We start from the raw sequence: 25,661 nt of genomic DNA, 5'->3' as shown, positions 1-25,661 counted from the left end.
AATAGTGTCAGATTATCATGGAACTTTTATACGTATTTGCAAATGAGCTATCAGTAATAATAGTTTTCGTATCTAGGGCGTAAAGTTGAACCCGCAGTGCAAAGGTTTAGGCCCGTGGTGTGAACAATATTTTTTGTACAACCTGCGCCGAAAGTATGATTTTCGTGCATGTAAAGTGCGCGCAAAATGACTTGTTTGCAACACCTGCATGGAAAGTCCATTTTTATGCACCATTTACAAGCACCGAAAGTAGTCTTTTATACACACGTGCGGGAAAAACTTTCGCGCATCGCTAGCGGTGTGAGAAAAAAACCTTCGCACATTGCCGGCGGTATAAGATAAACCTTCGCACGTTGCTAGCGGTGTGCGAAAAAGACGGTCGCGCTTTTATCCACAGTTGCGCATTTCGCAAACAGCTGCACTAGCGCCACCGACGGAATAGTTTGTCACTCTTTGCCGTGCTCGACATCGTCACTGAACAGACATCGTGCCGTGGTTTCGTGTAAATATAATCGTGTATGTCGGACTTTCCGTTACAGGTGTAGCAAAAAATAGAGTTCGATACACGCGCGAAAGATGGCAGTACCTATCTCGCGTGAATGCGCCACACTCGCCCTTCAATTCGTCTCCGGGCTCGTGCTGCGTCTTCACGCTTGTGCGAGCATTGCCACCTTCGCGCACTAGTATCGAAAAACACTATTTCCCGTGCGTTGACAAATGAGCGGGCGCAAAATGCTGGCGGGCACAAATAGCGTATCGTAAAATGTTTTTGCGACCGCTTCGACGAATTCCGGGCGCAAAATCAAGTGGTATACCGCTTCTCTGGTGCACTCAAAGGCAAACTTTCGGTACAGGTTGTGGACAAAAAGTATCGTGTGCTCCATGCGCGAAAAGCGATATACGCGCGTGCGAATTTCAGCTGAGCCTCGCACTCGCGGAAATCGCTCACTTTTCGCCCTAGATACAGAATGTACTATTTCGTCATAGTATATGGAAAGTACGCAACCAAGGTCGGAGGAAAAAGCATTTGGTGGAGCATTAATTGAAACGAATAATAAAAAAGAAAAGCTGCGAGGTCAGAGCGGGAGAGGGGGTCCAACGGGCAGCCCCTGGCAGAGGGGGGGAGGGGGGTTGGCGGCTTGTAGTCAAAAATATTCTGTGAGAAATTGGAAAAAGCAATGAGAGAATAAAAATAAGTAAAGAAAATCTATTATTGAAAGAAAGTAAATTTTATTAAATATAATTCTTATTCTTATTGGCAGCCGCGAGTAATTTCAAAGGGATAAAGTCTACACCATCTGCACTTTGATCTTCCTCAATTGCTATTTAAAATCGCGAAAATAACTATTTAATTAAAAGCTATTGCTATCACGCTATGACGCGAACTGCCAAGACACACCAGCGGTCATTTTATCGTGCGATGCGCTTCGGGATAGCGTTGTATTCATTTGAATTTGATATCATTTGTGAAATGTGTATACACGCATTTTACCAATTAGTTTCTGTGGTAGTTACCAGATGGCGTTATATTGCGTGCAATCATTTGTTTCACGTTAAATCACGCTTTTGAATCAATTTAAATTTATTACTTTACGCTTACTGGACGTAAAGAAAATCCAACTTTATGCATGCAAATGGTGCATATTCGAGCGTATTTTACGCCTACTATGACGAAATATCACATTCGCATCATACTTGTATACAGGGTAAAATCAGTGAGAATTTGCCTCTCGTAGTATATTTCAATATTTCTGAAATTATTTGAACTTACATTCATATACACGGATACGTTCCGAAGTCAGATCATCAAAGTATATTTCGATCTGTGAGCCCGTTTCGGTTTAAAGGTGAATTTCGGACGTTAATGTAACCATACCGGTTCAAGAAAATTCGGTATTTTGTAAGTTTAGGGTCGTAAAATTCAGTAAACCAGAAAAGTGTACACATTTAGTATTTGATACTTGAATCCTGTAAACTCACTCTGATATTGCAAAAACGGATTTTCTATTCTTAATATTTCATTACGTTAACGTTCGTTATTGGAAAGTAACCTAATGTTTCAAGCTATTATTGAAATATTACCAATTTTATATACATTAGGTACCATTTCTATTAGGGTGGAAATTTATCAACGTACGTTACGTTGTGATATTATTCATATAAATCCATTTTTCAGTTTGACGACAATGCAATTGTTACACCAAAGATCGAGGGGGAAACGACTTGAATTGACATGTCAATAGGTTTGTGAGTTGATTATAATTCACCTGAATTAATGAAAGTTAACTGAATTATTAAAAATGAAATCAAGTTGATTTGAATAAATTTGGTTCATGCCAGCATTATGTGTTCAGAGAAAACCAAAAATTAAATTGAAATAAAAAAATGAAGGGAGTCATCTAGTGTGAAGGCTATCTTTTTTTTAAGGATTATTGGGTAATTTTTTAAGACAAACCATTGAAATAAAATTTGTCAGACTTTTTACATTATATTTATTGCCATTTAAACAAACCTTGTACATTTTTTGGAGACGAACTGTTGAATATAATCTAATGTATACTGCCCTATAGGAGCATATGTAAAAAAAATTTGTTAGAGTGTTGACATGAATCCGGCTGTTCTGCTCATCTGAAATCAAAAAAACGAACGGAATTTCAGTCTTTAGGCTTGTGACTATGAAATGAAGTAGAATGAACTCAAAAACTTTGAATTTAATATTTTTACACAGTTCGATAGAACAAAATTTTAATTTGCATTTTTCCCATTTGTTTAGTTCATAAAAAAACTACTAAAGCAATCACAATTGTCCTAGTTCACTCGAATATACATCTGCGCCTAACTAGATGACCCCCTTAACGTAGAATTAAAAAAAAATTATTTCAATTAACAGGAAATGCGAGCGAATAAATTGAAATTTTTTTAAATTCACTCGAGGTAAAGAGATTTATCGAGAATTACCGAGGAAATAAAAATTGAAATTCATTAATTTCAATGAATTAAGTTGATTTTAAGAAATTTATCTGAAATAGAAAATTCAAGTTGAATGACATGGATTATTTTAAATTAATTTAACTCAAAAAATCATTGTGTCACTCAAATCTCGAGTTATTTCTCCCTCGCCAAAGATCACAATTTCCATTGGATGGTCTTAATCTTAAATTTCAGGTATCAACCGATATCGTTTGTATGTCGTTATGTGTTCAGTAAATCTTCAAGTCCGCCTTCAGGATGTTCTGTTGGCGAGAGTTCACGTTTCGCAAAAATTATTATTTGTATGAGTTATTTATATTTTTATGATTATGAGCACTATTCTTAATCTTGGTATTTTACTCTTACTTTTCTTCGACTATATTTTTTGGTGTTTTGAAAAGATTTATTTACCGAACCCGTGTTATAACTATGTATGAGGTTTTTATTTACGATTTATTTTTAACAGGGTTCCCACTCATCAGATATATTCTTTTTTTACGTAGAATATCTGTCTTCTTTTGAATTTAATTATTAATTGATCAATTTCGTGTAGCGGTCGTGAAATTGTTGTCCTGGTTATTTCCAGGTGAGTGGGAACCTTGAGGGGAGGCCTCTCACATCTCTCAAAACACCTCCACACGTAAGTCGCAAGACCCATTTTGATTTTATGACACTCAACTCAACCAATTTCACAGACCGACAAGAAGCGATGAAACTTAGCAGATTGAGCGTCCGACTACGCTTACGCGAGCTTTTCCGAATTTTTATGCAGATTGACCACCTCGAGCTTTAACTATCAAACGTGACGTATGAAGATTATGTAAACGATCCGAAGTTTTTTAGGTCAATCAGGTCTCAGATCAGAGAATATTTGATATGGTAATTTGAAAATGTTGGTTAAATTTTATTTAAGTAGTTAACTACCTGCCCACTGATGACTACTACGAGCCATTGTAACGACATAATTTCAAATTGCCGTTTGATGGAGGAGAGTTAGACATCTCATGCTCCGCTTTGAGTAAGTTAGCTCCCCTGCGTTGCACACGAAAATATCACTGCGGTACGATTTTGCCAGCCAATAGTTTAATTATTTTGCCCATGCTTAGTCGGTCACTCAGCCTATTAAATTTCACTGTTGCCTCTCGATACTGGATTCAATTGTGCAGCTTCACGCGTTGCTCAATATCATAAAATCTGTATCAAAGATGCGTATAGATTCAATCTTTACTTATGTACGTACACTTGGGGACAATGAATCTGACACAGCTAGTTTTATACACTAGACAGTTATGTTGGCAACACAGAGAAACCTACAGCGCCATAATCCGCCAAGCGCGAAACAAACTCAATCTCAATAAACACAAAATAATCCATGATCGCCGAATCTAACCTTAGAATTGACATGTCAATCCAACAAGTCATTATCTCTCCTTACACTAGACAGTTATGTTGGCAACACAGAGAAATCTACAGCGCCACAGTCGGCCGAGCGCTAAACAAACTTAATCTCAGTAAACATAATATAACCCATGACCGTCGAATCTAATACCGCGGGGATGATGACTTGCTAGATTGACACGACTGAACTTTAGAGATCAGTGATTGACACATATTCTAAGGTTATATTATGTTTATTAAGATTGAGTTTGTTTCGCGCTCGGCCGACTGTAGCGCTGTAGGTTTCTTTGTGTTGCCAACATAACTGTCTAATGGAAAAAATTAGCCGTCTCAGATTCATTGATCCCAAGTGTACATAGACCTTAGAGCATATGCCATTGAGGAAGCCTGGCGGCGGAAAAAGTGTTCCCGAGTGCGAAAGAGAGAAACATAGTAAGATGAGTATTTCTCTCTTTCTACAGCAATCAATCGCGAGCGTGTGAGACAAAGGTAGTCTCGTTTAGTATTCCCCTCTCTGTGCCGTTTTCCATTTACACGAAAGGGTATACCAGGCTACCTCCATGGTATATGCTCTAAGGCATAAGCAGCTTTATTGAAAAAAAGGTCATTGCAAAGCCGGTAGTTTCCTGCATATTAGTTTTCATTGTAATGCACAAACAATATTAATTGATAAAAAATACGCTTAATATTTATTCTTTAGTAATATATTGTAAATAATGATTCAATCTTAAAATTTTAACCAAATAATTGATTCTTATTACGTATTATGTTACTGTAGCTTAAATATCAGAACTTTTAGTGAAGTTATTCTCATAGTGACCTGGGTTATTTCTTTTGGAAAGATGTTTTTAGCGAACAAATATTACTATTGTCGTTTTTTAAGGATTTATATTATACCAAATGAACTAGTTTACTAGAGGTTTTTTCTGTAAAGTTATCAAAGCAAACGATATATTTCCGTATAATTCAAAATAGCTGAAAAGAAAACCAATATAATCTGGGTGGTAAACAAATTGAGAGTTTTAAAACCCATTATTCACTGTTTGATAATCGTCAAGAGATTGTATACTTTGGGAATGTTAACGGTTGATTTGGGGTAAAATGTTTACTTTTGTGAAGCGTAATATTTGTAAAAAGATACATAATACAGTGATTTTAAATTGATACATCGATCTTCTTTAACACATTTCATACTTGGTGTTACAATCTTTATCGTGAAATAATAAGCAGGAAACAAATGAAACTTCTGTCTTGGGAAACTTGAAAGTCACATTTAATATTCCGTGGCCACCTAATGACGGATCTGTTCGTGTCATGCACATGCTTCTATGTTACGTGTGTATGGTAAAGAACTAAATGATTCTACGTTACATCTCTAATGTGTTAAGGTAGTTTTTTTTTATTAATTCATGTACCTCAGTCACTTTTTTCTGCAAAAACTGGGTGAAAATTCCAGAATATTCTTAGTAATTTAGTACAAATTTCCACCTGACATGCAGTATACTTCAATACTTTTCAAACGGCATCCATAATTAGCCGAACAGCAATGTTCTTTAATGAATCATGGTCATATTTGCTGACATTTATTTCAATAATTTTTTCATGTGATTGACACTTACACAAAAATGTAAAGAGACCGAGAAGTTGCAGTTTCGTTTACGGAATATCTTGATATACTGTATGAGACTTTGATATACTTTAGCAAGTCTTCAAGTATACAATAGACATTGGCATTATTAGGAATAAAACAAATATTTTTTGTTTTAGAAATTGGGATTTTCCAAACGGGGGACCACCAAGGTATCAACCAGCTGCTGCAGCACCACCCCTCAGCACCGAGTATGAGCGACCTCCCCCTTACTACTATCCTGGACCAGGGTAAGTCTATTCTAAGGTGGACAGCTTAGCAGAACAACACCGTACCTCAGAATATGTCTTAACAACATCGTAATTCAGAATTTGATTCATAAATATTTTAGAATTTAGTTTAACAATGACGTACCTCAGAATTTGATTCAAAAATATTCTGCTTCGGTAGGCAATTGGACAGAATCGTACCTCATGCCAAGATGTCATTTACAAAATTTTTAGAGGCTGAATTTATGTAGTTTCTACAAAAATATTGGTGGTGGTGAATTTACTTAACTTACTTAACTTGACGTGCTTCAATATTCAATAATTTATCACGCTATCATTCACAACGAACTTCTTTACAAACTTTTACTTATTTTTCAGGGACAGAAATTAGGAAATAGGTACCGTGGCATGTACCAAGACTGCACTCAGCAGTGCAGCGACGCACAGCTTGACACGCAGCTATAAGCGAACCCAAAGACAGAAGGATAGATCTAAAAACAAATGGGATTATGTCTAACGAAGAGGGTCAACGTGCATGCCACGACTCATTAAAACATCAAAATTCAGAGACCAAGATAGAATAGACTGTTTTAAAATGATTTGTAAGCAATTCTGTTTATTGGGAATTTCTTCAGGGTGCTGCGGATGAAGCTTTTTTGAGAAGCTGACGAAGTTACTTTGAAAACGAATTGCTTAGAAATAAAGTGTGACATTAAAAAGTTCAAGGCTTAAAACAAAACATAAATATTGCATTTTTCTCAAAGACGGAATACAAAAAAAGTTTTTATATGTTCTCGTTAGTTACTAACTGGTTATATATCAATTATATTGTAATACAAAAACCTAACTCGATATTTTTTCTGCAATTAGTTCCTAATTTATCAGAGGTATAATCAGCATCTATACAAACAAAGATAATAATTGGTTAACATATTTCTCTGCCATAAGTTTATCAGATTCACATTTTCATTTAGCATATCATTATGATAGGGAGAAATTATTAATAAATATGTTATCAATTATTATTAACGTTACGTTCTTTCGATGAGTGTGTTCAATGAAACCTGATGATTTGAATGGTTTCTAAGTTATTTCTCCTAGAATATTTGTTTTCTTTTATCGTTTTCACTGTGGACAAAGCCATATTAGAATGCCAAACAATTTTGCATAATTTCTACGATCTGAAAATACTTATTGTGATATTTTGCGATTGTACGGATTGTTATTCGATCTTATATCTAGAAATTTTTTATTTCTACTACTTTAAAACTCGAAGCAATTATTACTTTCAATTAAGACTATTTACTTTTATGTTTCATTGTATTAGAAAATGAATTTTCTAGACATAAGATCACTTATTATAAATACCCCATATTGTATAAGTGAACTTTTTATCATTCTATAACTTATTGATAAGAATTCGAGATTGTTTTTACATTGCATAAGATCTTCTATATATTTGTGTATAAATAATCCAAAAGGGAGGATATTCAAAGTTTAACTACACTTTTACTTAGCAAATGTTATAATTCGGACCATAAAATCCAAACTTCAAATCACACACATGCATCGCAAGCCTCTAATGCATGGTACTGATTAATGGTATTGATCATTTGCAACCAGTTTAAAACACAAATGGCTTATCTTTCAATGTCGATACCGAGATATGTGTGTAAACCAGTAACTTGCATTTAGTCATTGATGTTCTTAGGTACAATTTGTATTCTGAATGTCATTACTTTTTAGAGATCTGAGCTCCTGAGCATGAAATTTGTGAGTTTGTTCCTTGTAATCTCGAAGATTGAAAATTGGCATGGTAGTATTATCCATGCACACATATACAATGTGAGTATATGTCGGCAATTCAATTATATGAATTTATTTAGTCAGTGGCAGTTTCCTGAAAATAGAAGATTCTCAAGAACGAAAAGCACAAAATTTTAATCCTTATGGCAAGGACTTTTAAATATATATCAAACTATAGAACTGTATCAATATAAATAATTAAATATAATTTCCTCCTAGAGTATGTATTACATTTTTAAATAATATTGTATGTATGTGTACGTGGCTGATTGTGAGATGAATGTGGGTTTTTTAAAAATGGACAGAGTGAAATGATTATATTGCGTGGGTCAACCAGCTTTGCATTCATCTACTTGACGTTGTATCACAGTGCGTTTATTTTCACTTGTAAATACCTTTTCACTCATAATGCAACTGTGAAAGAATTAAAATTTACATACTTATATCAAAACCTTTTAGATCCATTTATTATTGTCTAACATGAGATATCGGAAAATCCATACAGTTGTTTTTTGCATTTGAAATTATTAGGTGCAGAGAGTTACAGTTTCCTTATTTTATTTTGAACGGTGTTTTTTTTTTCTTCAAAAAACGATTTCTAATTTGACCCTCATCTCGATCAATAATGGAAAAAATCTGAATGAACAGAAAGTAATTGCTTTATTTTTGTTTTTTTTTTATTATTACTAGTTGAATTTACACAAAATATCACACATATTTTAACAGTTGTGATGCGACTACTACTATATACATAAATGAAAACGGAAGTAAACGATACTTTGCGATTCACGCGAATGTTTTTTCCGCAGATTGAACCGGAAAAAGAGTATACACAAAGAAAGCGTGTTGGGTATAATGTGAATATAACATTTTTTTAGCCACTCTTCGATACTTATTACTCTGTCAAATACCAGCATATTAACATACAGAAATTGGTAAATCAAAGCATGCAAGCTGCACTATAACGTGTAAGTATCTTGCCATTGTGGTGCTTGCTGTTCATTACAGGAAGTTTCTTTATTGTCCAGCATTCTTTCTCTAATTATACTCTTGGGCTACATGATTAATGTCGAATGTGTAGAACTTCTATCTGAAGGAGATATATCTACGTTTGTGCATTCATCAGAGAGGGAAATGTAAAAATAACTAGAGTAACTTAGTTCATTGTTTCATTGAAATGCAATTTTAAATTAATTTTATATTATAATAGTAAACGTTTCGATAATACAATCTGCTCAAAAACTTTGGCAAAGAACGTATTTCAATACTTTCAATGAGGATATTTTGGAGAACTAACGAAATTTCTTACAAACAAAAATATGGATTCTGATGTATTAGTCTGAAAGCACCTCTAGCTGTTGAAATTATTTATTCACTTGACGAGTTTCGCGTTCTTTTTGATACATTTAGAATACAAATAGTTACTTCATAGTATTTAAATTGGTCCATTCATGATTTAGCACACTTTTTTAGGCTGGGCTTGTTTCAAGCTTTATGGCTGTCCTATTCCTGTAACACTTTGTTCTTCCTTCTCCAAAATATTCCAGTAACTTTGAGTCAATAATGTATAACAATGATAGTTTTCCGTAGATGAAATCTTTTTTTCAATTGTACCTATTGTGTTTGTTGAAATTGATTATAAAAAGGCAAAAGAAAAAAATAAGTGTATCACAGTTTAAAATATATCTATTTTATATTAAACATATTTTGCTACTTACCTCTATCAACCTCTATGTTGCCTACATATGATTTAAGTACCATTTTTGGCTACTTTAGTACCATATGTGACCATATAATTGAATTGATCTATTTGACCAATTGCATGTAAATAAAGATCTGACCAGAAATGCCACAAAAGTGTTACGAGTTTTGATCGTTGTAACATTTGTTTTGCAAACAATCGAGTGGTCAAAAGTTCCATCGACATTTACTGTAGAAAATTTTCAGTACTTGAAGTAATTGAAAGTTGAGTAGTTAGTTGGCTTGCCAAAGATGGCACCCCAAACGGCGTCTCTACCCTAATTATAGGTATCAACTTCATGATAGCGGATCGTGAAGAAAACCATAATTTACATACATTCTGGTACATTTAGATTTATTATCGAACTTACTCACAAAGACTACTAGATTAAGGATTACTCGGTCAATTTGCAAATATCATGATGAAACTATTTGATGAGTCGGACGCTAAATACAATACTATGTTACAAAACTATTTCCACGTTCGGGTGACTAAAAACAGTAGTGTTAAATACATATACATATAATAATAATAAGAGAAAATTGCCACACTCGTATCTACATCATTCTAGCAATATCATTTTTTTATTTTAGCAGATCAATATCAAATTTGTAAAACATAAATATGGGTATTCAATTTTCTTCATTGATACGTAAAATTATTACGATAGCCAGTTGGTCATACACCAATATAGATACATATTGCATGTAAATGCATATAGGTCTATCAGCTGGAATTTGATTCGTAAAAGTGAATATTCAACTAATAATACAGTAAGCCCCAGGTAAGGAAAGGGTCGACAACTTTACTGGTCTATACAACTATATTATAGGTTAGTACTTATTGTACTTTGTTTGATAACGACGTAAATTTACACCAAAATGAATATAATTTTCAATTCTTAGATATTTCACTATCAAATTGATAACAAAAGTGGTTTAAATTTAATATTATTAATTCCTAATCTTTCCGAAACTGAAGCATCAAATACATTGCGAATAAATGGACTGAAAATAAAGTTTGAGCTCCCACTTGCGTCGTTTACTTTTCAGGCTAATTCAATACAAGCTCAATGATTATCACGTACAGGCTATCTGCTCAAATGATGTGAATATACGACTGAGTAGTAGTAAAGGCTACAGAGGGGTGATGTCAAAGTCTCACTAGGAGTAGCGAATAACAGGTGTTAATTCGACAAATTAGAACAGATGAACATGATACAATATTTATTATTTGCTGTGACACTTGATCATTAACTATGAAAAAGGTGGTTTACTCAAGAGCACTAAATGTGAGTGTACACCATACGCTTATAGATACTAAATTGGTACAAAGTAAATTCGCGTTTAGTGGATAGTAGCGGGTCAGTGATCATACAAATTGCAAATAATTAATTGTAATTTCATGAAACCATTGCAGTCAAGTGACCAATTAATGTGACTAATTATGCTCTGACGATAAAGACATAATTTTGCTTCGTCTTCTCAATTTATTTACATCACAAGTCCATGGAAGGCCTGGTGATGACATTTACTGTATCGCGGAATCCTAGTCATGAAATACTTTATGAAGACTTCAAGCCATAAAAAGCCACCTCCGAAATTTGAAATGATACCATGCACATCACCATTACTTTAGATATTTATTAGATGTTCGTAATCACGATTGTTTTAGTGCATTTCCATAGAGGGTATGCCATTACTAAATTTACAGTATTTTCTGCAAGAGTTATGAATTGATGTCCAGAAATTGAGGTATCTTGTATTGTTCACAGAGTTATAAATTATCGATCACGAGTGAACATAGATATGTGTGTATAGTAATAATACTTTTGGGATTAATCCAGTTTAACCAAACCAAACTGTTGAAGTGCAATTTTTAATATTAAGGCAGAAGTGTGTTTTATATATCAAACAATGACTTTAAGCCTGTGTAAGAAATGTCGTGACTGGGTTCTCGTGAAAGTTTGTGACACAAATAAGATTCCTTACATACCAATTGCAGCACAACTAAGTGATAATTGTTTTCTCACTAAAATATCTGTGCCATAATTTTCTGCATCCAGTAATAGAGTTAAGTATATTACTAGATTAGTGTTGGGTATTGTCATTCATTTTACAGAGTTGTTTAATGTACCTGAATTCCAATTTTACAAACCCTATTTTATTTCAATTTCAAATATAGTCATAATTTTTATTAATGACTTTTGGGTTCCCCTGATACATATACAAATTAGAGTGTGATTTCATTGTTATAGATAATATGCCAAGTACAATTTATAAATTGTGATCAATCACCAAATGCTGCAAAGAATTCTTGCAAAAGTCACCACGTTGCGATTTGATGAAATGATTTATAAATTACATCTCAAATAATGTCAGTTATAAAACATAGTCTAATTCGTACCTAATGTATTGGTTCTTCGGGTCATTTAAAATCCGTGGATACCCGGCCACAAGCGCATCCTGTCCGCCAATATAAAGAGAATTATATATTTTCCAATAGACGTCTCGAACTTTTCTAGCTGGGTGAAATAGCCCCTGTAAAAAAATAGCATATTTAATTTTCAATGATTGATAATAACACTTATTGTATATACAAACTGACAACTGAGTTAGAATTAACGATTGCTTAATATTTGCAATTACTTGTAATGTATACTGAAGAATTTTTATCGGGCCCAATGCGACGCGAAGACCATCTACAGCATCCATGAAAGCCTGGACCAAATGGGGAGAGGTTTCAAAAACATTAGGCCAAACGTGATTCAGGAGATGGATCAGAGCATCTTCACAGCCAAAGCCGTAAACTCCTAAAGCCATGTGCTTGATTGCAGCACAAGCAGTCTGTCTGTGTACCAGGTCCCTAGTGATCAGGAAACAAGAAGAAATTGTATCAAACTAATTTGAGCTAAATGGAATGACGAATCGTTAATAAAGTCGTGAATAATGCGTGCACTTACCTGTCCATAAGGGCATCTTCCAGTAATGGACTAACGGCATATATGTAATCTTTGCCCATTTCTCCAATATATTCAAATAAAAAGGAAAGCGATTTTAATACACCGTTTTGAACATTAAGCTCGGGAACTCTGTACTCGTTCATCAATGCTGGCAAAACTGTGAAAGGACTACAAGTTTCCGCAACTATAGCAATGGCGACTGTTGTGCAAACGCGATTTTGTCGTTCTTGAACTTTGAGATTATTGAGTAACGTTGCCAAAACGTCGTGAGGCCTAAAATAAACGTTAACAAAAAAGTAATAAATATAAAACAAAGTATCTTTCAAGTGACAATTTTATTCATTATTCGTTTCACTTGGTCAACTTACCCAATAGCCTTCGCGATGTATCCAAAGGTGTTGACCGTAGCTCTTCTAATTGCTTTCTTATGCGCTTTGAGTAATTCCAGTAATTCGAAACAGATTCGCATCCACTCTCGTGCGGAAACATACTCAGGTCCCCTGTCTGCGATTCTTCCTACCAAATCGATACAATTTTCTTGTACCTATAAATGAATGAAGTAATGATAAAATTTTACAAACAATTTCAGATGACGATAGTTTTACTTTCAAAAACTGATAAATAATCACAGACTAACGAACCTTTTCGTGCCTATTTTTCAGAATTGGCGTGAGACGTGGCAACAGGTCTTTGATAGGCGGCGTCATTTTTGTCATGCCTATAACGTTCACAATAGCTTTCAAGGCGCCTAAAATACTTCCCAATACTTCAGGATACTCTTCCCCCAGATACTCGTACAACACGACACCCAAGTGACCCATCAGTTTTTCCTATAAACGTTAAGAACAGTGAGCAGATAGATCATTTGAAATTTTTTTTCAGATAAGTATTTGTTTCCAGTTAAAACTGATTCTGCACGAGTAGGATTATTTCACCAATGAAGCGAATGTCACTTCGGTAACACAGTAACAATACCAATAGTACAGAAAAATATTATGTATAAAAAAGTTTACGTATAAATCCAAACAGTCACACATCATGTGACATTTTAGTGCGAAAATCGCGTGGGAAATCATTGCTTAGAAAATCAATTTTATACTGGAAGCAGAAAACCGATTATTACAATACAAATAATATGAGGTAATGGTGCCAATGAGTGAACAATTTAATGTAATTTATATGGCGGGTTGTGTACATTCATTGAGATTTTACATCTGTCTACTCTTTCGAGTTTCGGACTCTTCACCAGATATATCGTTAAATGAAGTTTTTATTTACCTCTTGACATGTCTTCATTACAACAGCAATTCGTGAAATGAGATCCGCGGCTTGCTGACGTACTTTAGCGGATTTATTATTGAGACGCCAAAGAATCGTACCACAAATCTGTGGCAAGTAAGCTTTTACTCTTTTACCGAGCGTATTGACTATAGTTCCGAATCCATTGAGCATTACGACGTCCTATACGAGAATCATACAATTACGTATTATGTTATTGAATTTCTACAAGTTCATAATATGCAATAAATAATAGGATTGATACGAAAAAAAAACAAATAAATACCTCAGTGGTCTGTTCTTGGAATGCATAAAGAATGCCATCAATTAGTTGCTCTTCTAATCGAGAATCGACGTCGGCGGCTCCCAAATTGCCCATTATTTTTTCAATTGTTTCCATGACCATTTTTCTGTACTGCTCATTTTCATCTTTCAGATCGTCGACGACTCTGTTTATTATCTCAGATGCACCAACCTTATTTGCTATTTCGACTGTGGTATCTACCAACTGACAGAATAAATTTAAAGATTAGTAACGCACTATTAGTCAATCAATACAATATAGGTAATGCCGTAAATCTTGTTTCCTTTCACTTTACCTGTCTGTAATTTCTGCGATCTAAAGCCATACGATGATTCCAAAAGTGTTTGAAGAAGTGTGGAAGTATCTCATCCTTTATATACTGAGCTTCGACACCATCTGTACCGCAACATTGTTTAACAACCTAAAATTTAAAGTGAGATAACGAAATGAGTTGTAAAATTTGCAGCTAAGCTAATCTCCTGAATCAAGGTTTGAACCTACTTTCAGAACAATTTTTTTCATCTCCTCGTCAGGAGATTGAAACTCTCTGATCAAAATCAGCATTACTTCACGAGTATAATAGTTTGCATATTCTGCGTCCATAAGCGGAATCAGATAACCAATTGCTTTCAAAAACGCTGCCAATCCTTTTCCTCTGTGAGTACGAATACCCTTCCACAAGGGCTTCAAGACGGAATCGAAGCTCTCAATACCGTAGGGAGTAGCTGCTTCAGCCAATGCAGCTATGGCCAACGCTGTGATGGTTCGAACTTTTTGTTGTTCATCTACGAGACCTGTGAACATTGTTTTCTTTTAATGCCGTTTCGAAACACAGTTTAGAATGCAAAATATTAATTAAGAAGTAAATGTGACAGAGAAAAATATCAATGACAAAATAAAACTAGACAATATAAGTTTACAAGGAATTAGACACGTAAAATTCTCGTACCATGCTCAATAATTTCTACCAAGCTCTTCAGATGCGGTAAGATAGCACATCCCATAAGAATTGCAATTTGCTGCACAATTTTAATACCGGTGTGGCGAGCTTGCCATGATTTTTTACTGCGACACACAGCTTTCAAGAAAGGTAGTAAAGATGGAATTCCAAGCGCAGAGGCAACGACAGCAAATGCTCTAGCTGTCGTGTTTCTCACATATTCATCAATGTTGTCGATGTCAGGTCGCATTGTGGAAATCATTGTAGCCAATCCAGCGGCCTTTGCCAGATTAGAAATAATTTCTCGACCCTCTACTCGAGCATAGTAATCTTCATCAATCAGCAAGGGTTCAATTACAACAAGGATCTAAAAAATAAGAGTTTTAGACTCTAGATAAAAACAAGTCCTGTCGATAGATTCCTACCATAAAAGAATAGTCACTTATTCCGAATTAATAACAGGTATAAAATTATATTTAACGATAATGATGGACAAACTTACTTTGTGCACGTACGGTCTGACCAAATCGTCTAATTTGTACAGAATGCGGTCGATAACTTTAACAAGTAGATGTCGCTCTTGATCCTCTAATGTGGGTGACATGAGGAGCGGTAGAATTTGATTGAAAAGAGGACCTGCTCCAAACTCCCGGGCTTTGTCTGTAATTTGTCTGAGCGCTGCCTTTCGCATTGGCGGAGTACCATTCTTTATTTTGAGAAGGAGTTTCATTATCTTCCTTTCTTTCTGTTCCTCAGGGCTGAGAGATTCCTCATCAACATCAACTAAAAGCTTGTCGAAGTATTGAGCGTCCTCTGGTTTCATGAATGGAAGGTTGCCTTTGGGTTGATTGTCAACGAACTTGGCACTCTTATCTTCTTGCTGTATGAAAAATCCTTGCGGCGTGCCTGCTATCGGCGTCGGAGTTGCGGTCAACTTTCTTGCTGGAGTACGAATTGGAATATACCCTGAAACAAAAGTTTTATTAATCGATCAATCAACAGATGAGTGAAGACTGATCACTTTTTACTTTGTCAACGGAATGCATACCTGCAGGTGGCTGCAGCACTTTGTAACCCGGGGGAAACATGGCATCAAGTTCATCGTCCGACAGAGGTCGATTACGTTCGTCAATTTCACGCTCCCAACGATAAGCCTGCAATTGCTCGGGCGTCATAGACATCAAGTGCCCGGGTGTCGGTGTTGCTAGTCCCATTGCTTTGGGTCCCGTAGGTGTTACGCCGCTGGGTGTTAAGATAGAACTTTGATGAGGTGTTGTCAGCGGTGTGGCAGGTGTTTGCGGAGTCATAGATCCAGGTGTTTGATTAGAGGGTGTTTCATCCCAACGACTGCGTCGTTTGCTGGCTGACGGTGTAGGTGTTTCTTGTATTAAATCACCGGCAACTCTATCGGTTCTTGGAGTTTCCGCCCAACCGCTATTATGACCAGGAGTTTCTACAAGTTTTGAAGCTGAGGTTAGTATGAATTTCTTTTGCGTTATTGAACAAACAACAATAAAATATTATTAAAGATTGACAACAGTCTTTCGAAGCTAATTCGTGTTTTGACAGAAAAAATAATTACATTATGTAGTGGAGAAATTTGACTCCAATAATTCCGGAACAAATTGAGGTTACGGGAAAAACATTAACCACTTTCGAACTCTTCAAAATTCATGAAAGCTAATAGAAGAATAGATAAATGAGGACTCTTAAATGCAAGGATATTTCCAGAACTTCCAGAATTTCACTTACCACTGGCCACCATCTACAACTTGCTTACCTCTTTCAGTTTTCGGGGTTTCATCCCAACGATTTCTGCGGCTGGATGCGGCTTTGTCATGCGATGGTGTTTCACGCCCTGGAGTCACTGCACCTGGTGTAGCATGACCTGGAGTAGCTTCCCACATTCTTGTACTAACCCCAGGAGTGGCTCCTGGAGTTTCACCACCTTTGCCATGGCCAGGAGTTTCATCCCATCTTATAGCAGCTGGTGTAACCTGGAAGTGAATTTTAAAGCATGTAAATTCGAATTCATTAAACCTGGTACAAAATCTTGGTGATTCCATTGATATCTCAAAACTCGACCACCGTTCTTCATCTTACATCAGCATTATCCCAGGATGTAGGAGTAGCTGCTGTACCGGCCGGTTTTTTTGCAACAGGCGTGTCCTCTGTCTGATCCCAACGACCTCGTTTTTTCGGTGCAGGCTTCGGCTCTCCATTGGCCTTCAAAGTGCCATCTTTAGCTTTCTCCACTAATTTTTTTCTCAACTGTAAATATAATATTAAAGTATTAATGAAGAATTAGGGCATCGAAGATATGGTATACGGTAATTTAATCAGAATTAGCTTTTAAATAAAACACTTAGTGCGGTACAGAAATTATTCATAAAATAATCCGTTCACTTTAAAATGAAAATATTACTCAAAATGCCTTTATTTGAGTTTTTGAACAATTTTGAGATATTTTCGACTAGTTTCAAAAATTGACTTTTTCTTCAAAACTTGCGTTCTTCTCCTAATGTAAGAATAATTCTACACAATAAATAGCAGCAATCATATTGTCAGAAAATTGTACCCCTATTTCGTATACTTGACAATTATTTAATATGCAGTATATCTCAGGAAAATTGTAAACAACAAAAATCAAGACTGCACGTGATACTGTACAAAAAAGCGAATGGGATAATCTGTGGCCTGATATTGAATTTATTTACCTCAGATTCTTCTCCTTTAAGAAACTGCTCGCGCATGATCTCTGTGTAAGTCCTTGAGCCGACATCTGGAGTCTTACCGCCTGTAACCATGAATCAAACGTCACGCAAAGCGTAACTGTTAGTCGATTGTCTAGAAAATTTTCAATTTCCAAAAACGTTTGCTGATTTTTCTTTCATTGTTTCCTATACGATTTCTTTATAAGATCTGGTCAATGCCCTCAGAATATTAATTAATATTCCAAGTAAGCTACTGAATTCGCTCTCCTGCTGTAATTACTACATTGGAATAATGATTATTCATAGCATTACTTCGTTGTAAAATATGTGCCTCGTATCAACAGGTTAGTGAAGAACATTACGAAAATAACAAATGTAACTCAACGATTTATAAATTCATTGAGAATATATTTGCACGAAATTTCATTGTCTTGTGTAAGAGAGCTGCAACAGTAGCCGACATTTGGCATACGTACGTGAATGTTTGGTGCCATAGGGAGCAGAGCCCCGCTCAAGTCTTCCACATCGTAAAATACTTTAGCCATCTAAAAATCAACTCATTCTCGTTATTAATAATATTTGCATTCAGACCACTCATTCTATTTGACTGAATATTCTTATGTACAGAGACTTAGATAAATTCTGACATGTTCGATATCCCTAGGAATTTTACGACTCACAGTGTTGATTGAACACCGTTTGCACTACCGGCCGCGCGCTTAGGCCCGAACAGAAGCCAAGCAGAATCTGCGGCGGGTGGCCGGCAATGCTAACGGTATTCATCCAACATCGTGAGTCGTAAAATTTCTAGGGATATCGAATGTGTCAGAATCTATGTAAGACTCCGTACAGCCTGTAACATATGATGAAACTTTTCAAACTAAATCATGCAGTTTTGTGATGATACAAAAAACTGAAAAAAAAAAAAACGATAGAGATAAACAATTTTAATTAATATAGAAGAACAGATTCTCTATTATGAAAAGGAAGTTGGAAAGAAAACAAGATACAGATACAGATTACAATGTAGTTGTGTAAGTTCGCAGTCTATGTAGTAGAAGTTACGATTTGATAAATTTATATTCAGATTGTCACAAATGTACTGACTTTCAGGATTTAGAACATTATCTAAAACTATCTAGTCCATGTAGGTGAACAGAAAAAATTTGGAACTTTTCCAAGTTATCTAAAGTGTACCAACTTCAGTATTTTATATAACTATTCACTAAAATTTTGTTGCATGTCTTAAAAAAAAGTTTCATCATATCTTTTATTGAAACAGACAATCTTTAAAAATGGCGACGACTTAATGTCGTTTAACCTTCGACATAGTATCCTGGGTAAGTAGATGATTCCAAATGTGCAGACCGTCACTAAGATTGGAAAAAAATGTTTACATTAGTATGTATTTTCAAGAAACTCACTCGCTCATTCCATTCAAACCCCTTACAATTTTATTGTATCTTTACAGATGTTTCGTACTCATTGAATTCGCAAGATCCCTTCGGTTGGTCGTAAAGAGGAATGCATTGCTTTCTTCTGTGAAAGTCAATTGGTAATATCAAATTTGACTTCAAGATTTAACTGACTCTTCAAATACAAATGCCAATTTTCCTGTTTGGTTTCATTAAATAGCCAAAGCACAACTAGTCATGTAGCAACACATGCATGGAAACTCAAGATGGTATTGAACAGTCTAATGAAAGACTTTCCACTATTCCAGAGATAAGGTTGACTTTGTTGAAATGAAATAATTCAGTTATCCTTTGTAATACAAATTATATCCATGCAAGAAATATCCAAAATCTAATTACTACTGCACGATTCCAAACATGGGATCTTGTGGTCTTCGACATTATTTTGTTTTTTCCCAAACATTTATTGGCAAGAAATGTCAAAGTTGATTAACCTACTGTCACACGCCGCAGATTGTAGTTTTGGATAATATCTTCATGCTTGAAAACAGATAGGCCCATTTTTATTCAATGGTACATCATCAACCAGAAAAAGGATTTTCAAGTTTCAACAAGATTTGAAATTGCCCAAATTATCATATGATGATGAAAGGTACGAACAATAGCAATGTGAAAGTGATAAATTAATTAAACTCGACCAAGCAGTATTCAATGAAAGCACGTAAATGAAGCGACGCACGCTAAAGTATTAAATCCACCCACTCAATTATCTGATAGTTATGATGCCTGACAAATTTGCGTAAGATGTAAAAAAATGTTACATTTCCATCAATGAACAATTCTGCAAAACCCGATCAATTGTTGACTTCACGGTTGTGTAAACCGTATGCATTAGTCTTGAGACATCTGATTAAGTAAATAAATGAGGGGATGCATTAAAAAATATATTGGAAAATGAAGTCACAAAAATAAAATTGTTGTATGATGTACTTATGGGTATAGAATGTATAAATATAAATCACCTGCAGTGTACTTAAAATGTAATTTATAGCCTTACAAAAAATACTACCAACCTTCAGCGAATGGATCGACACGTTCTGGTGAGATGATCATCCGTCGTCGCTTTTGCCTGTACTCATCTTCTCTATCCGCAATTGTCGGTCGTCGTCTATCAGCAAACGGATCATAGTCCTTTTCACTCTATTCAAAATGAGCAAAAAATCTATTTTAAAAAGGCAAACTGAAGGGAGGTTTATGTGATACCAATTACAATAATCTCAATGTATCAATATACTCTCAGCACTCAACGAGGAGATGATCAAATAAAGCAAGACAGAGTATCTACTGAAATGTAAGAAATATTCCTTGAGAAATACAGATATTTCCAGGAAATGTAAAAAAATTTCCAAACATAATGCTTGGTCTAGATAAGATGTTTACATGGCAATCTGCAAATCAGGGTCTTACAATTAGATAATATTAATGGGTGTAAATTGCATTTTCAAGAGCATCGTTATTAAACTGAACTATCACTTTCTATCTGCCTGGGAATAAATGTTTTTATATAATCAGATAAATTCATGTGAAATTATAACGCAAATTTGAAAATATTAACTTAGATAAAATTATACAAAATCACGTGAAATCACATGCATATAGTTTTATATATTTTTATCAGGTCAAATTCTAGATATAATTTCATAGAACTTTCTCTGATCATATAAAAACATTTTTCCCAGGTAAGCTCAACTTTGATAAGATGCTAAATTACCATTTGTAGATTAATACCGCAATTTTTCATACGAATGTCAACATTGATATCTTCATATTTTCAGTTTTCAAATTCTGAAAGTGATTACATAACCATTACTTAATATTTAACTGGATTAGAACATTTAATTTATTGATATTGTAAAAAGTATCGATCAGGAATGACATGGTATTTTAAAATGAGTTTCCCAAAAACTTGAAGTCAGATGAAGTATCCGACTACACTGCAAAACTGCCACACTTGGAGACAGTGTCTCAAAGATGAAGTTAAAGTTGATAACGATCATGTAACAATGAACCTTCAGGATAAATTATTATTTCATAACTTTGGCATTGTCTGAAATTAAGTAAGCCACAATAAAGCAAATCATACTCTTGTTGTGAGAACTCAACTGTTTCAAGTCTTTTCAATATTACAAGATAGTGATATCTTCATTAATGACTAAATCTTATTTTGAAAGCATGCATGGAGACGGAGTATATCCAGAACATCATTTTTTAGTTATGGATTGTGAAACAGTTGTACAGTCTTGATATTTTTAGATTTATTTTTTTTTTTTTTTTGGTACTATACAAACTGATGAAATCTGTTCATGTGAATATTTAATAAAAAAAAAAGTATATTCGCAAAACTCAAGTATTCAATAACTAAAGAAAAAAGATGTTCAATGACATGGTATGCGTAACTAAAAAAAGGAATACTTTTGAAGAAAAAATTATTCAGCTGTTAAATATGATCATGGATTTTAAAGGAGAAATAGCATGATGTGATTTAGTTTAATTGTAAGAGGAACCCTTAGTTTTAGTTTTTTCATAGAGAATTTTTTCTCTTCTCGGGCCCCATGACAAGGCCATATATCTAGGTTCGACTATAATGCCAATGTAATAGAACACTGAACACGAAGTCACTATTTTACAATATTAAAATAACTTCAAAAGAGTTGAGTGAAAAATATGAGTGTTTTCTGCATTGTTATAGTTGGCCGAATTTCCGACAACCCTAGTTATAAAATAATGGTTTTTACAAAGTGTAATTGTTACATTTACATTACGAATTTCAACCTTGTAGAATTAGGTGCTTCTAAGCGATTGCGGAAATCCCTATGAATTAAAAAAAAAATCAGATTGGAGAGGAAACATTCTTAACAGGTTGTGGAATATTGTGAAAAATATTGATAATTAGATAACACTTGTTATTGAAATTAAATACGAGTAGTCATACAGGAAATGAAAAATTAGTCACATCTTGAAATAAATGGAAGTATCATCTTTGGTCCTGCAATTTAAGTAATTCCAACTATTTCAATATGACTGATGTTACATAACCCCCTCATTGACCCCAACCCTTTTGCGCCACCTCTCCGTAAATTTGGCAAATGGAATGTATCGGAAAACTTATGAAATAGATCAATTTCAAATCTTAAACGGACAGTTTCGCTATAGTTACAAAATGAACAATTTTTACAATCCTGTTGGACCTCCTGAGACAAAAGCAAAACTAGTTTACTTATACTGCAAGTTTTGACGGTCTGGCATTCGAATTTTCAGTAAACCATTATTTACCTGAGCAACATCATTAAGCAGCGCTGCCGGAGCATTGTAGCCTGGCCTCTTGCTTTGACTAAATGTACTTGGTTCATAATCTTCATCCTGAAAAGAATATTTTGATCAGACTTACGTATACCTGATTATTTCAATTCTTCATTATCCCCATTCAATCTAAGCTATTTCAATTTTGTTTGGCAATCCGTTTTTGCGAATAAACATAGATATTTACCTCAACCTCGTCATTAGCTGCAATAGAGGTGACATAACCATCGTATTTGTTGTTGCTACCATCATATATGTCCTGATCATAGAATCCAGTCTTTCCCAACCCTACTTGCTCTTTTTCAGTCAGCTCTTTATTCTGTATCTCCTTTTTCGATTGTATTTCACGGATCTGAGCTTCGATGTCTGTAATGCATGTAAAAGGTCATAACGGTGTACGACTGTAATACAACTATTAAAAACTATATACCAATTACAACCGTCAACTGTTTAAGGTGTGTTGTGTGTATGTCGGCTGACTTTCTTACAGAGGATATATTGCTTATTTAGGTGTGTGCCGGGAGTGTAAATATTCGGCGAAAATATGCAAAGAAATGAAAGTGTGCATCATCAGCAATACAATACAATATATTGTCAAGCTTCGTCGGCGCGACGTTATCAATTCAACATTCTCAGCTCAGGTCATGCCTCGGCTAGCGTGAAGTCTAATTTGCAAAACCTACCTTCGTGGGTCCGTGGAATTGAATCCATGGCTTACAGCCTTCTGCGCACTATTTTACAAATATTGCTTCTTTTATACTGATCGAATAAACAAGCACTTGCTTCTTCACAAATTTACGATTGACCGACACACACAAGGCAGAGAGAGAATCTGAATCAACTGAACAGGTAATAACCATGGATGTGGGTGATAACAGATTTACTACGATCAATTAAAATGGCGGGCGAGACGTTCGGTTTATTTCATTATTATGATTTCTTGTGCTGTCATTTGATAGCGTTTTCATTACTTCGTGGCGTTTTCTCATGCGAAGTCTGCATTTTCATGGGCAGTAAAATACCGCGGAAGGACTTTTGCTGCCTAGTTCTTAACCAATAGGAATACCAATAAAATAGGTAATTCGTATTCAGTATACACCAGGAATGCGTTCCGATCACGTCTATAAAACGTGGTTCCGATGTGTTAGCTCACAGTGCTGTGAGGAATATTTTATAGGTGCGTTCCGGAATTAGCTGGTAGTGCTGAAAACTCCCCTAGGGCAGACACAAAGCTACTTACGAACTCGGCAGCGCAAAAGAAATAAAGGCTTGTCAACAGTTAGTTTCGGAACGCACCTGTATTTATAAATAATAACACCCGTATTCATCGTCCCGCCTTGTCTCAAGGATAAAGGACGCCTTGATGAAGGCTTCCTCAATCTCACAGGCGTCCTCGTTTCATAGTCACAACTTGGCTCTCCCTTCCAGAAAGAAAACATATTTAGGGATATGTGATTGCTTATGATGGTAAAACTGCTGATCGAAGCGCCACTCGGCTATATTTAAATCTAACTTGAACTGCTTAGCTCTCATTGTCAGGTTGCGACGGTGATGAGAGTGTATAACCTCAAGGAAGTTAACCTCAGGGTATGGACACTCAACAGTTTTTGAGGCAAATTATTCGTCGGTGTGGACTGGGCTATAGCCAACATAATAACAGTTTTCACTAACAAAATTATAGGAATTTCATATTTTTTCCCACAATAGTTGGTACATGTTGATTACGACGACCTCTGTTGATACTTCCAAACAATAATCAAACCTCCTTCAAACAGTTTATCATTAACATTAACTTCATACAAGCCAATTATCAAATCTCCAGAGGACGCCTCGATATGTCAGTGATACCACTTAAACTTAGTATATGGGAATTTTACATCTTATTGTTGTGGTATGGCCCTGGTCCACTGCGCTTGAATAAGGAGTGGAGGGGAGGTCTAAGTGTCCATACCCTGGTTAACCTATAGACTTGCTGTAATCTGCGTCATACGGGTCATAAGTGCATAGACGCCAAGCGCAAGCGCAAGCGTTGGCTATGTGAAACGAAACAGCCAATCGCAGTGCCGAAGATTCCCTCAAGGAAGCTCAAGCCCTGCCTTGAAAGAAGGAGGCCAATAAGGCTCCTCAGTCTGTCGAGGAAAGTCTATGAAACGTGAAATGAGGAATAAGGAATCCTTGTTCCTCAAGGAAGGACTATAAATACGGGTGTTTGTGTACACTTTTTACACTCGGTCTAAACCAAAATATTTAATATATTTTAAATATTCTTTGTTCCTCATTTCACGTTTCATAGACCTTCCTCGACAGACTGAGGAGCCTTATTGGCCTCCTTCTTTCAAGGCAGATCTCGAGCTTCCTTGAGGAAATCTTCGGCGCTGCGATTGCCTGTTTCATTTCATGTAGCCAACGCTTGCGCTTGCGCTTGGCGTCTATACACTTATGACCCGTATGACGCAGGATCACAGCCAGTCTACAGGTTAACTTCTTTGAGGTTATACACACTCTCATCAACCGACGCAACTTGACAATGAGAGCCAAGCGGATTAAGTTAGATTTAAATATAGCCAAGTGGCACTTCGATCAGCAGTTTTACCACCATAAGCAATCACATATCCCTAAATATGTCTTCCTTCTGGAAAGGAGAGCCAAGTTGTGACTATGAAACGAGGACGCCGCTGAGATTCAAGGAAGCCTTCATCAAGGCGTCCTTTATCCTTGAGATAAGGAGGGACTATGAATACGGGTGTTAGCTACACTCGAGAAGCCGACGTACCCCCCCAGCAATCCCTAGTACACTACCGTAGTTATTTTTACACTCGCGAGTGTAGAGTGTAGCTAGCACGAACAAACCTGATACCTCCGTTCGTTTTAGTTACAATTTCTACACTTTTTACACTTTCCCTAGGAAAGGGCACC

General features: G+C 35.5%; 2 protein-coding genes and 1 long non-coding RNA gene across 9 annotated transcripts in view; 1 reads left to right on the top strand and 2 right to left on the bottom strand.

Annotated features, from left to right (window-relative positions):
* The window catches only part of LOC124178973 (prominin-like protein), a 56,079-nt gene extending 46,347 nt beyond the window's left edge, over nucleotides 1-9,732 (top strand). For 4 of the 5 annotated variants that reach the window (XM_046562857.1, XM_046562856.1, XM_046562859.1 and 1 more), the window contains 2 exons: nucleotides 6,136-6,246; nucleotides 6,604-9,732. In XM_046562857.1, the coding sequence (XP_046418813.1) occupies nucleotides 6,136-6,246; nucleotides 6,604-6,616 (124 nt within the window). In that variant the 3' untranslated portion in view covers nucleotides 6,617-9,732. Of the gene's footprint in view, nucleotides 1-3,556; nucleotides 3,611-6,135; nucleotides 6,247-6,603 lie in introns of all 5 variants that reach the window. The other variant, XR_006869931.1, reaches the window with a different exon arrangement.
* On the bottom strand, nucleotides 234-587 carry LOC124178974. Its single transcript, XR_006869932.1, has 2 exons — nucleotides 345-587; nucleotides 234-313 (listed from the first exon to the last, which is right to left on the bottom strand). It is a non-coding gene; the product is annotated as an uncharacterized LOC124178974 (long non-coding RNA).
* LOC124178971 (splicing factor 3B subunit 1) lies at nucleotides 8,842-23,680 on the bottom strand. 3 transcript variants are annotated; one of them, XM_046562852.1, is made up of 19 exons: nucleotides 23,429-23,680; nucleotides 22,933-23,111; nucleotides 22,719-22,805; nucleotides 20,459-20,585; nucleotides 17,974-18,053; nucleotides 17,360-17,527; nucleotides 17,037-17,253; nucleotides 16,305-16,709; nucleotides 15,759-16,222; nucleotides 15,266-15,623; nucleotides 14,818-15,110; nucleotides 14,612-14,737; nucleotides 14,299-14,520; nucleotides 14,013-14,195; nucleotides 13,376-13,564; nucleotides 13,103-13,278; nucleotides 12,735-13,007; nucleotides 12,421-12,637; nucleotides 8,842-12,312 (listed from the first exon to the last, which is right to left on the bottom strand). In XM_046562852.1, exons 1-19 carry the CDS (start codon nucleotides 23,454-23,456, stop codon nucleotides 12,154-12,156), a joined length of 3,951 nt encoding a protein of 1,316 aa, XP_046418808.1. In that variant the 5' UTR covers nucleotides 23,457-23,680; the 3' UTR covers nucleotides 8,842-12,153. The 3 variants fall into 3 exon arrangements, with proteins under 3 accessions (XP_046418808.1, XP_046418810.1, XP_046418809.1); XM_046562854.1 differs by lacking the exons at nucleotides 22,719-22,805; nucleotides 22,933-23,111; nucleotides 23,429-23,680 and adding an exon at nucleotides 18,447-18,515 and having other exon boundaries at nucleotides 20,459-20,476; XM_046562853.1 differs by lacking the exons at nucleotides 20,459-20,585; nucleotides 22,719-22,805; nucleotides 22,933-23,111; nucleotides 23,429-23,680 and adding exons at nucleotides 18,447-18,515; nucleotides 19,292-20,435.
* Nucleotides 23,681-25,661: the final 1,981 nt, after the last annotated feature.

The sequence above is a fragment of the Neodiprion fabricii genome, chromosome 3 (assembly GCF_021155785.1).
Source record: "Neodiprion fabricii isolate iyNeoFabr1 chromosome 3, iyNeoFabr1.1, whole genome shotgun sequence".
NCBI classification, from domain to species: domain Eukaryota; kingdom Metazoa; phylum Arthropoda; class Insecta; order Hymenoptera; family Diprionidae; genus Neodiprion; species Neodiprion fabricii.
The sequence above is the reverse complement of the archived record's forward strand: the minus strand, read 5'-3'. Positions and strand labels throughout refer to the sequence as shown.

What these genes read in the sequence shown, in the direction of transcription:
- LOC124178971 (XM_046562852.1), bottom strand. Translation starts at nt 23,456, where the DNA reads ATGGATTCAATTCCACGGACCCACGAAG. An exon ending in AACCCCGAAAACTGAAAGAG is followed by an intron (nt 16,710 to 17,036) that starts GTAAGCAAGTTG and finishes CAAAACTTGTAG; the next exon opens with AAACTCCTGGTCATAATAGC. An exon ending in GAAGATGCCCTTATGGACAG is followed by an intron (nt 12,638 to 12,734) that starts GTAAGTGCACGC and finishes CCTGATCACTAG; the next exon opens with GGACCTGGTACACAGACAGA.